Below are 12,623 nucleotides of genomic sequence, written 5' to 3' on the forward strand. Positions count from 1 at the left end.
AACCTTTTTTTTTTTTCCTCTTCTTCCCCCTCCAGACGGGGTACCAGAGAGGACAACGGGGCGGCTTCGTGCGCCCGGGGGCCCCACCCCGACGCACTGCGCTATCAAACGGGGGCGAAGTGGAAAGCGGAGCGCCCGCCGACAGGGGGCTGTGAATACACCGACGGAGCAAGCGGCAGCTCCGTATCGCCTGACAACGGATCAGAGGAACGAGCAGACGGAGGAGGAGGAAGGAATAAGGAATGAAAAAGTGACAGGGAGAAGGAGGGGGGGGGGGGACAAAAGGACGAAGGGTATTTAAAAGTTTTCCCGTAAAACCCATCCGACAAATACCAAAGTTTCCCCCCCCCTTTTCCCGCGGCGACTGACAGTCGCAGAGCAATCGCGTTCTTCTTCAATCAGAAGTAAAAAAAAGACACGCTAACCCCGTCGCCGCGGAAACGAGCGCCGGAGCCGACGGATGACGGACACCTCTCGAAAGGAGAGGCGGCGGCAGCTTTGGCGGCCGGGGTGGCGGGGAGGTATTTTTGGATCCCCGTGAATTTCAAGAGGGACGAGAAAACCGCACGGGTCGACAGTAAAGACGGCGTTGATATTTCTGTTACAGCCTCCCCCCCCCAACCCCGCGCAATTTAATATCCCCACAGATCAATAGCACTACAGGGAAATTACACCAGACACCGTCCTGTAATGAGTATTAGAGAAAGACGCCAAACATCACAAGCAGTGATATTTGGCATCGGTGGAGACAAAGGAATTTCGGGTCGTTTTCACGTACTTGCACTCGGGTATATTAAAAGCACCGTTTCTCCATCCTGCCCCGGTAAACTACTGATACAATCAATTAGTAAATCGTACGGACCCCAAAAAAGCTGTGATGGCCCGAGGCCTTCATGGTCGCATTGATGATGCTTCAAAAAAAGGATAAAAATAAAAATCTCCCCACCGCTCAAACCTAATCTGCCTAAACACGCTCCTCCGATCCCTGCGTTTTGTTTATTGGGTGGAACAAAACGGGCGATCGTTTTGCCGCGATATGGCCGAGCCCCGGTCGGGCGCCGCCGCCGTCGCCGTTCGAAGGCCGTGTCGAGAGCTGAGGAGTTTATAGTTCCCGCAACCATTTAGGGAAGAGGCTCCCAGCCCGGGGTCTCCTAATAGTCGCATATCGGTCCAAAAAAATCCACAGGAGTGTTTTATCAGTTCAACCGTACTGTGTGTTGTATTGTACGCCCTAAAAACCATCCTCCCTCTCAATCATGAAAATAGAACCAGTTGAGACCGTAAGGGGCTCTCAGGTCGGATCAGGGGTCGATTCAGGGGATGTCTTTGGGAGGATCCCCAGATCCAGGGCATTTAAAACCGAACGGGGCGTGACGGCGACGGCGACCAACCTCCCCCTGAGTTTGGGACATGGCATAGACAACCCGATAACACCATGAATCAGCCGTTCACGGTTCACACCGTCCTCTTCTCAAACCGGGAGCTTCCCGGTCCTAGGAGCGGCCCTAGGAGCTTCGCGGGTTAACGCCTTTGGAGTCCCAGGGGTCGACCGTTTCGGTCACGCAGAGAGCCAGCTACCTCAGCGACGTTTGGTGGCTCAAGCAGCCGCTCGCGCTCCGCCTCCCCGGGTCGAGGGGAGGTGGTGTCCAGCGAGCCGCCGATCATTTTGCCGTCTTGCCAGTGGCTGGCAGGGAATGTTGCCTGTAGTACCATGTCCCGAATTGACCTTTTGACCCCCTCTTAGCCGCGCGAGTGGATTGCGCACCTCCCTGTCGCCCCACGGCGAACCAAACATCCAGCGGCTCGTCCCGGACTCGGCAGCTCCGCGAGGTCCGGCCGCCGCCCGCCTCCGTTCTCGTGAATTCACAAAGAGCGGACATCAATAATGGATGACCTGCTGAATTATTGACCGCTCTTTACATCACCCCCGCTTTTTCTGAGTTCCATCCCCCCCCCCCCCGGCTTTCTGAGTTCCATTACCTGTCCTGCGCTCACTTATTTGCCTGATCATTAATTCAGGGCCTTCCTCCTTCTGGCCCCCACCGCCTCTCCTCGCAATCTGTCAATATGACCAAGAGGGGCACCGGGTCGAGTAGGAGGAAGAGCGAGCGAGAGGCGCCGAGAAACAATAACTCCTGGACCAGAGAGAAAAGACAACAGCGCTGAGTCTCACCTCGGCGGACATGCGAACGTAAACAGCGGTGTGGTTGATCTATTGATGCAACGCTCACCACTAGCTTACAGCATAAATCAAAAGATCACACTTGTGCTGCTGGGGATAAGATGAAGTTGCGTAAAAAGGTGCATGCATCCCCGAATAAGAGTGCCCTCATCTGACGCATAATCCCTTTCTAAGAGAGCAAATGCTGACCCTGAATAAATACATAAAGGAAAAAAATTCAACCACATCTGCCTTTGGTCGTTTCGGAAAGGAGTCATAGCCCACCGACTGAAAGAATGTTCCCCGATTCACGAGGCAGAGAGGATAAAACGAGGCAGAGCGAGAGAGAGAGAGAGAAAGAGAGATGGGTGTTCCCGCTTTAGGGCAGGGTCTGCCGACCGGTCGGAGAGGACACCTCCGCCTACGCGGCCTCCGCAGCAACACACCGCGCAAGGGAGATGAGAAAACGTAAAATATATGTAAATATGCGACTGATTCTCCGCCTGGGGGCCCCCTGGTGATCCACGAGGGTACTAAGTGCGACCTAGTGGGCCACAAAATCATTGGCAAAACACAGCGATTGAATGAATATGTATGGATTCATTTTCTAACACATTTCATGGTTTTTATCTCATGGTACTGCTTGATAATAATCCCTTGATTATGATTGAGAATTTCAGGCTGGCCGTGAGGCAGAAAAGGTTGGGACCCACTGATAGATACCATTGACCTCATGTCTTTAAAGGTTCCCCTACCCCTTACTTTCTACCTTATTTCCCCAATTCCGGTTCCGGCTGGTTGGCCGTCTGGTTGGTGCCTTGTCGGTGCACCCGTCTGCTGCCGATAAAGGATCCCAGAGCGACGGAGCAAAAGAACATTATCTGTTGGGTGAAGGGGTTCTGGTCATCATGTGTCCACGGCGTCCATCTTCGTTGTTTTCTCCTGATATTACGGGAACAGTCCGGTGTCCCTCGTCCCGCCTCAGGTCCAATGAGGCGGCACGTTCTGACTTGGTGCCCTCCTCTCCCCTCTCTGCATTCATTTTCATTATCCTCTTATTACCGTTGAGGGTCTTAGGGGACCGGGAGTCCGTACCGGCTCATTATAAGCGCGAGAGCCGGATTGGGGTGCGGGTTCACCGCCGGGTCGTCCGTCAAACCCCCGCCGAGACGGCCCGTGAACACCAGCGGGCAATTACCCCGAGCACGCATGCATCTTGATTAGGTGAAGAGGGGAGAGCCGGGGCACCTGGCGCTAAGCCGCGCAAGCGTTAAGGACATTAAGGACGCGGCCAGACAGCGCCGCTGCTGAGCGAGCATCATCGCCGTCTCGCCGCGGTTCATTCCGAACGAAAATCCTGAGAGGGGAATGCGGCCTTTTCGTGAGAATCAGGATTTCTCACAACGATATGTTTCCATCGGGTAATGGTAGAACTGTCTCGGTAAGGAGAGTGGGAATTAAGGGAGTTTTCCGCCAGTTTGGGTTGAGGCAAATGAAGCGTCTTACCGTCTACTCACTGCAAATAAACGGCTCCTCCGCAATAGGTCGACGCCCGTCGACTTCCGCCGCGAATATTTACAATTTCAAATCATAATGGTTTCTGCTGTCCAGCTCCCCTTCCCTAATTAGCCGTCGACCCCCGTGAACCAAGAGCCATGGGACGGGTGCCCCGAGACGTGGAAAGACCAGGACGGCCGGCACGACGCCGTACAAACAATCGGCCGCGCCTCCCGCGCTTTGATAAGTCCATCCCGCTCCCTCGGCTCCTCTCTGTATTGCCATCCTGTATCTGCCCACCCCCCCCGTCTCTCGCTCTTTCTCTCGCTCTCTCTCGCTCGCTCGCTCCCTCTCTCTCTCACCCCCCGTTTTTCTTCCTCTTTCCGGCCGACGGTACCTGAGGGAAGGGGCCACCTGCGGACCGGCGCCGCGGAGCCGCCGACAGCTGTGTGCACACTGTCTCCGGTGGCCTTCAATTATTCACCGGCTACTCCGACCTCCTCATCGTTCCGCAGTTCCCCTCCCTCCGTCTTCGCTCTCCTTCACCACCACCCGACCCCACCCGCCGCTCGCCATCTATTCGGCCCTTTAATTTCTCTCCATCTCCCTGCCTTCACCTCACCGTTGCGTGGCAAAACAGCCCGGCCTTTGTCTTTTTTTTTCCCCCCCCCCGACGTCCCCGGGCGTGTCCGGGGACTTTCGACGCGCGGCGGCGGCGCCGAAGGCGTGGCGCTCTCATTTTCCCCCCAAAAAACTCCACTTAACTAGTCTCTCTGTCCTCCCACCTCTCTCTCTTTCACTCTCCCTCTCCACCGCCCCCAGCCAAAGATTGATGACTCTCCACCGCTAGGTGAGTGGGTCTGTTTAAAGATGCATGAGGTGACAAGGCCAAGTTTTCTCCTTTCTCACCCCCCTCCCTCTCTCTCCCTCTCGCCCTCTCCCTCTCGCCCTCTCCCCCCCTCTCTGTCTCCCTCCATCTCGCTCTCCCTCTCCTAATGACGCCGCCGGCTTTGCGGGGGCTCTTCCCGGGCCTCCTCTTCCTCGGGCTCTGTCAGAACGGCTGAGCGTGAGGTATGAGGATCAGCCGGCGGACAGAGTGATAAATGACACCGCCGGCGTCCCGGGGCCTCGTAAATGGACCCAAAGAGGGGAGAGGGGGGGAGTTGGGGGGGACGAGAAAAAGGGGCAGTCATCGATATGGCGACGCTCTTTATTGACAGGGAGAGAGGAGGGACAGTGTCCAATGGAGTCGGCGGTCAGCGGGGTGAAACAAGATGGATGAAATGTAATGGTCCGTGGCTTCTGCCTCGGTGCCGATGTGGAGAGGGTACTGATAACGATACGGCTCAGGCTGCTGCTCCTCCTGCTGCTGCCGCCGCCGGGAGGAACTTGGCCTTCCGTTTTTTGTTTTTTTTTCCTGAGAGTTTGGAGAGATCTAAGGAGTTGGCGAGGGTTCGGAAGTTGCACATTTTTTGATCGAATTCTTTCCCGAAAACTGCACCGGCGGATATGCAACGTTGCGATGTGCGCGCTGAGCGCATGATGTCATGACACACACGTGCTTAATACCGTGCATCCAACGACCCCCGCGGATCCCATTCCCATCGTCTTTTGTTTTCGAACTGAATCGCTCATTTAATTTTGGTGTTCTTTTGAGGGACTTCCAATGAGCGGTGATTTTCGCGGCGCTTGCCTGAGGATTTTTGCTTTTATTTTTATCTGCCTGGGAAAGATGCCTTGATGGATTTTTTTCCACCGAATGACATTTACTCGGTTTTACTTCTTTCCGGTGAGACCAGATCACTCTTAGCAGATCCATGAGAGCTGGTCAGAGGTTCCTCTGATGAATGGTAGATATTGCTCGATATTATTGCGTCCCCCAGTTAATGCTATAGTGCCATTACTGGGGCTGGAATCATCAACCGACAGCTCGATCACAGTTTGCGTCGGGACTTTTCTTTTACAACCTTCCTCAGGCAACGGCGTTTTGATGGGCGTCCCCGCGGTACCAGAGCAGCGGGACTTCAGTTCTCCGGCTCCTCAGGTTGGAATGACTTATAAAACACCCTCAAACCGCGGGAGATCGTCTCTTTCGACGCGTTCAAAGCGGCGGATAAAACTCTGGGTAATGAAGCAGGAGATTGCCGGCATGGGTGCAGACATTCCTCTGTAATCCCATTTGAATTTGTATGCTTTATTATTTTTAATATCCGAATGGTTTCAAAATTGTCACGCTCAAATTTAGGGTGGGGGGTTCACACATTCGCCTCCTTCACACAGAAGTTCCCACATGGAGGAACGATCCAAAAAACTTCCAAAGTCCTGTCAGAGCCCGGAGCGTGGAGAGGGACCGGGAAACGGGAAGGGGCATAGGATGAATGTTACCGATACGGTGCGGTGCGCTCCGCCGTCTGCACCGCCCTCGCCCGAGGCTACGACGTCTATTATGCTCCATGATTTAAAATAATTTTATAAATAGAAGTAATGAGCTCATCATATCGGCGCGATTCCCCTCAACCGTAAAGTCACACCGGAGGCCGACGCTGTCGCGTTACACGTCGGGGCCCCGCGGTCACGGCGTTATGCCGGAAAGCCGGCGTCCATCTAAAAATCACACACGGAGGCGTCACGCCGTTGTTCGGTGCCAAAGAGATTCTGAGTCTCGAGGAGACCAACCGGGTGAAAAAATAAAAATAAAAATAAAAAATCTAAATAAATTACTTCAACCTAATATCAAGGTCTGTGAGGCAGCTGAAGTAAATACAGCGTCGGGTAATAATACCGGCCGACGTGACCGGGTTGGCTTTTTCCACCCCGCGCGAGGACGGCAAACGGGCGAATGTGCTGATGTTTAATTCAAGGCGACGTTTTAAAAACCACTACTCGTTTTTTTTTTGTTTTTTTTTTTTTTCCTCCAAGAGGCCAGGGCGTCTCACGCGGGAGCCAGCGAACTGCTGCGGCCAAATGCGGCACGCCACCGACATGATGGCACTCGAGGGGCTTTTGCCCTCTTTACGGCAACCTTTAGCCATCGACGGGCTTGAAGATTCTGACCCTCGACGGTCATAGCGGTTAACTGCCGAGTGAAGAGCTGATTCCAAACACCAGCGGCCGCCCCACTGTCTCATTGACCTTCCAAGCGACGTTTAGCTCCTGCTCAATACTTATGACGCGCGGGTCAAATATTGAAGGGCCGGGCATCGATCCGTCGATCGGGTCCCTCCGGGAGAGCACGCCCGCCGGTGGTAGAAGATGCCATCCAAATCGCGGAAAAGCTCAAGGACGCGAGGAAGCTTGACGCGTGTCTCCTTGGCAACCCTCAATTTCGGCGGAATGGGGGGGGGGGGAGGGGCGGGGGATCCTTGAACTCAAAGGAGCCGGACGGAAGAAGGGAAAGGAAATCAAGCCTTGACCCCCGAGGAGGCGAAAAAAACGTCCCGTTTCCCCCCCCCCTGCTCATTACAGCGTACGGGTTGGAAGCCATTACGCCGGACGGCCGCCGCTCCCGTCTGTTTTGATCAAGGCGGCGGCTGAGCGGAGGAGAGAGGCGGAAAGATGGCGGCGGGGGAGAGGTGAGAAAGGAAATTTGAGGCAAAGAGAGAGAGAGAGAGAGAGAGAGAGAGAGAGAGAGAGAGAGAGGCGGATCGACTTTTACCTTCTCTCTCGGCGCGGAACATGAATGTGCGGAGGGAGGTGACGACCTCGAACCGGTTGTCCCCGAGCCCCCTCACCTTCCTGATGGCCCGGGCCATGATCAGACCTTTGGAGTAGATCTCCTGGAGAGAGAGAGAGAGATAGAGAGAGAGACGATGAAAACGGTTTGCTTGGCGACTTGGAACAGAACAGGAATCTGAATTATTCGCAGGAAACAAGGAGTTTTGCTTAATAAATGCAAGTTAGTGAATGCTAACCTAGCAGATCATCTGTGTTGGGTGGATCACACTACAAGTCCCAGAATGCCATTCAAAATGCTCAAAACCATTGAAAATCTCGAAAGTTTGCCTTCTACGGATCGATTTTCTTTTTTTTTTTCTTGGTCCCTTGAGGTGGTGGGGTTCATTTTTTTTTTTTGGGGGGGGGGGGTTCATCCATATCGACGGTTTGACTGATGACAACAAGCAGCACTTGTTGACACCATATAGAGGAGCAGGTTCATAATGCAAATACATTGTAACGCTTCTTCAAGTCCACGCTAAAAAAAGTATCACATATGAGATTTTTCAACAACAACAAAAAAAAAATCTGCGAAATAATCTTACGGATTACCACTTTAATTTGAGGTTTTTAAAAAAAGGCAGTGAAGGGTGATCCATTTCACGGAGAAGGAAGCGGTAAACTAAAAGACGTCAAAATAATGAGAACAGCAAACATATGAAGCTGCTGGCTGTGGAAACATGAATTACTGCTCAATAATTGCTATACTACCAGTGGGACGGAGATTAGAATACATGTTAAACATTTTAAATGTCTTGGGCATGCACAGGCACAGACATATTACATGTCGTAATCATGGTTTTTTATTCCCCCCCCCCCCCCCCAAATGGTCACGGCAGAGCGAGCCTTCGACTGCCGGTCTAATTTGACTGCTCATAGGGTGCCGGAAAAATTCTCAGAAAACGAAGTCAACTATCCCCGTGTCAGACTCCCTTATCAAACCGCAGCCACAACCCATCAGGGCCCCGTCAAATTTATTTACAGAAATAGCTTCCACCGGTTCCTTTCAAGCAATAAATTTGATAAATGGCCGCCGAGTTTTGCAGAAGAAAAAAAGTAAAGAGCTTGTGTTTGGGATGTAGGAATTCAAACTTAGTTTGGATACTGTGGGCGGTGGTACAGAACGTGGTGGTGTACATCCAGCCGTCACTCAAAGCAGTTCTGACACTGAAAATACTTTAAAATTCATTTTATATGTATTTATAGAAGTTCGTGTCTGTTTTATAGGTATGTTTGATGTATAATTTATGTAAAAATGATTTTGGATAAGATATGTCAGATATATCTTATTTTGAAAGTATTTTATATGAAATATATATAAAACATACTTTACAAACAAGTATATATATACACAATATATAGACTTAGAAAGTAGAAATTAATATCTAGAAAATAGTAAATCTGTGATTTTTAATTTTAAGCGTGTTCTTTTTATATACTGGATATATAAAGTACATATGCATGGACACAAATTAAATTATTAAATTATGGGGCACCTTGGTTCTCACCTGGGTGGCTCACCTGGGTGAGCGCATTCTACTTTCAAGGCTGAAGTCCTGGCCGCAGCCGGCCCAAGGCCATTTGCTGCATGTCATCGCCTCTGTCTCGCTCCCCTGTCCATCTACACTGTCAGTGTCGAATGAAGCTCGATGAAAAATGCTAATTATTCAATACAGTTTATATTATATTTAACAGACACACAGAAACAGAAAGAAAATTACACATTTTATGTATTTTTTATTATTTGGTGCACTTTCTATTTCACAAGTATTTTTAAGAATTCTTTGGGAGTATTTTTCCGGAGAGAAACAGGTGATCCCACTTTTTTTCAAAAAGCGGCACAAAGCGCCCGGCGTGCGGCAGCGGCATCACCTGGGTTTCAGCCGACGACCAAAATAAAAAAAATAAAAAAACCTTCTCGCATATTTTCAACAGATGCTGGGGAATAGAGCGATGCACAGAAAGTGTTTGGTGGGGCCGAGAGGGATTTGGTGTGTGCGTGTGTGTGTGTGTGTGTGTGTGTGTGTGTGTGCGTGTGTGTGTGCGTGTGTGCTTCCAAATAATGAACGCAGAACACCGAGGGCTCCGGTGACCCTCTTTCCACGACGTTCCCCTGACAACGTACGATGAAAGTAGTGGGTCGCTGCCACAAGGAGGGAGGGAGAGAGAGAGAGAGATAAAGAAGAGGGGGAAGCGGGGGGAGAGAGTGAGAAGAAGGAGAGCGAGAGCGAGAGAGAGAGAGAGAAACAGGCCTCAAAACTGATGACCAGATGTCACCACTCTGGGCCGGGCGATAGCGACAAAATGGGATGGCGCAATATTGTCGGATGAATGCCTCGATAGCCACACTTTGGCGATATTTTTGGGGATCACCATCGGTGGATATTGTGACCAATCGGGGGGAGGCATTGATGAGAACCGCGAGAACGGTTGGGGAAAGAATATTCGATATTCTTGTATCACGATACTATAACAATATACAGTATATTGGTCAGCCCTATTAGAACAGTCCATGAAATTCAGATAAATTCCATTACTCTTAGGACCAAATTTAACGATATTGCGGTACTACTAATAATCCCGGGACATATCTTGGATCGCGATATAAAGATGACCGTGATATATCACAAATCCCTGCTGGAGCAGACCACATTTTACGTTTGACATTTTGACCACATCACAATATTAGGACTTCCAAGGAAGATCCAACACGATGTGTACTCTCTTATCATGACGCCATGACGATCCATCCCAGCTCCGCTCGAACAGTCCGGGAATTTGAGAGAACTGCCGTACTTGACCGGAACGCAGGCCTAAAGACAGATATCGAACTCCATCGAGACGTTGCAGTAACCAAAATCCTAGACATACCCCGTCTCTCTCAATATCGATGTTATAATGATAATGATGATGTCATCGATTCCGGTGGTCTAGTGATCTAAAGGTTGCTGGTTGGATCCCAGGCTCCTCCTGGTAGCATGCTGTAGTGTCCTTGAGCAAGACACTTAACCCCTAATTGCTCCTGATGGCTGCGTCCGTCGGTGTTTGACAATTGTAAGTCGCTTTGGATAAAAGCGTCTGCTAAATGCAATGTAATGTAATGTAATGTAATGATTCCAGCCAATGACATCTAGGAAGTTCAAGGCACTACGGCGCGAACAAAACCGGTTCTAGAAGTCGAAATAAACACCAAAGATATCGAAAAACAAACAAAAAAAAAACAACTAACTTTAAGATACAGGGAATAGCGAAAAAGTTGGCAAAAGCGGCGTCCAACCACAGCCTCTGTCCGACACTGCTGCTGCAGCGACTCGACGCCTCAGGACCACGGACGGCTCCGCTCAAAACCCTCTTTCGCTTTTGTTTTTTATGGCAAATGAAAGAAAGGGAAGAGAAAAACGGATGAAAGACACGGTAGCGCAAAAATACCCCTGTGTTTCGGGAATAAACTCGGAATTCCGATGCGGGGTGGGGGGGGGGGGGGGGGGTGATCGATTTAGCGACCCGATGATCCCCGAAAATGCGTAACGGAGAGGGAGCGATCAGAGCCGATTGAGGAGGGCGGCGCCCTCCGCGCCACGCCTTCCCCGTCACGCGTTTCCGGGCATTCCCCGCTCGAGGCGACGGTTTACTATATTGCGATGGTCCCAGACGATATCCAGCGTCGCATCGCGATCACGAGAGGCTGTGGACGCGGTGTCCGGCCTCGGCGTCCTCCGAAAGGCAAGCGCATCCGACGCAGAGTGACTGCCGAGGTGTTGAGAATCACACAGTAATAGAGCTACTTCAGTGAAATAAAGTGAAGGAACAAGTGTGTGTGTGCATTATTCATGCTGATAATATTATTGTCATTGCAAAGTACACTGGTGCAAAACAAACAAATCTCTCTCTCTCGCTCTCATTGTAGTTACAGTCGTTACAACATTAACCTTAATAACCTGAATAAAATCCACGTGCAATACAGCACCAAATAACCTGGACCCTGCTATTATTATTATTACTATTATTATTATTGAAATATATATTTCTTTTTACGTTACTGTACTATGTATGTAATGTAAAAATATATATAAAAATATATATATAAATATATTTATATAAATAAAATATAGAAAAATAATTATATCTAAGTAAATGTATGTAAAAGTGTATTTATATATTTCGGTTGTTTTTTTTTAATCTAACAGTTTAATAAAGTCAAAATAATCAATAAATAAATAACTGTATAAATAAAATAGTATTTCTTCCAGTGCATTATTTTTACTGTTTTATTTTATTTATTTTGGGTTGTTTGTTTTTAAGGTGTTGTGTTGTACTGTGTATGTTATGTCAAAAAAACAACAACGAAATAAAATTTAAAAAAAAACAAAGACAAAGAAAATAAATACATCAATAAACAAACAAACAGGGACAGATGTTAGTTTTTTTTTGGGGGGGGGGGGGGGGGGGGGGGGGGGGTTTTTTAAACATCACAAAACCGAGGGAGACTCGCGGTGGAAAGCGCAGCGGAGATTAAAAGCTAAATTCTTACAACAAAGTCGTTTGAAAGTGCGAACAGGAGACGAGGAGAAGCGAGAGATAAACCGCAGGATCGGCGCTACAGCGTTGTCGGCCTTTGCATGGAGGTTCAGCGACACCTGGTGGCCACGACGTGATCACTGCACCCACAAAAAAATACACACACAAAAAAAAAAAAAATTAAATAAATAAACAAATAAAATATGCTGAATATTTTTCACTTGAAATCATTAGTCGATGATGGGGTTGTTGTTTTTTTTTGGGGGGGGGGGGGGGGGTTTTGAGACGGTTGCTCAGTGAAATATCAATTGGAAGATTTTGTTGGAGATGTTTTTAAAGGACTTGTTATTTATCCTGGCGTAAGTTGAGCTGACAGCAACACATCCCAGATGACTTTCCAAGAGCAAAATAGATGTTTTTTTTGGGGTGCCGGGGGCGGATATCTATCGCTTTATTTTATTTTATTCCCGAAATCAACATCTATCTCAAATGCTCGTGCGGTTAGTTCGAGCGGTGGTTCCCAAGCTGGGGAGCTAGACCCCAAAAGGGGGCTGACCCGGGATCGCCGGGGGGGGGGGGTCGCCAGGCCTTGGACAAATAGCCGAATATTGACGACTGGAAGAACGATCCATGACGGTTTGTTCTAATGTATTGGATTCCCGAAAAGCCTCGTACAAAATGGCCGCCGACTGCTAATAAATATACATAAAGAAAGAAGTACTGTGGCGTCCAT

At 49.5% G+C, this 12,623-nt stretch overlaps 1 protein-coding gene across 1 annotated transcript in view; it reads right to left on the minus strand.

The window, feature by feature from the left end:
* The window catches only part of arap2 (ArfGAP with RhoGAP domain, ankyrin repeat and PH domain 2), a gene marked incomplete at both ends in the record, with an annotated part of 123,897 nt that overhangs the window by 91,323 nt on the left and 19,951 nt on the right, over positions 1–12,623 (minus strand). The window contains one exon of the mRNA XM_080023155.1: positions 7,314–7,434. Coding sequence (XP_079879281.1) covers positions 7,314–7,434 — 121 coding nt within the window. The remainder of the gene's footprint in view (positions 1–7,313; positions 7,435–12,623) is intronic.

Source organism: Zeus faber (genome assembly GCF_960531495.2).
Source record: "Zeus faber genome assembly, chromosome: 22".
Lineage (NCBI taxonomy): Eukaryota > Metazoa > Chordata > Actinopteri > Zeiformes > Zeidae > Zeus > Zeus faber.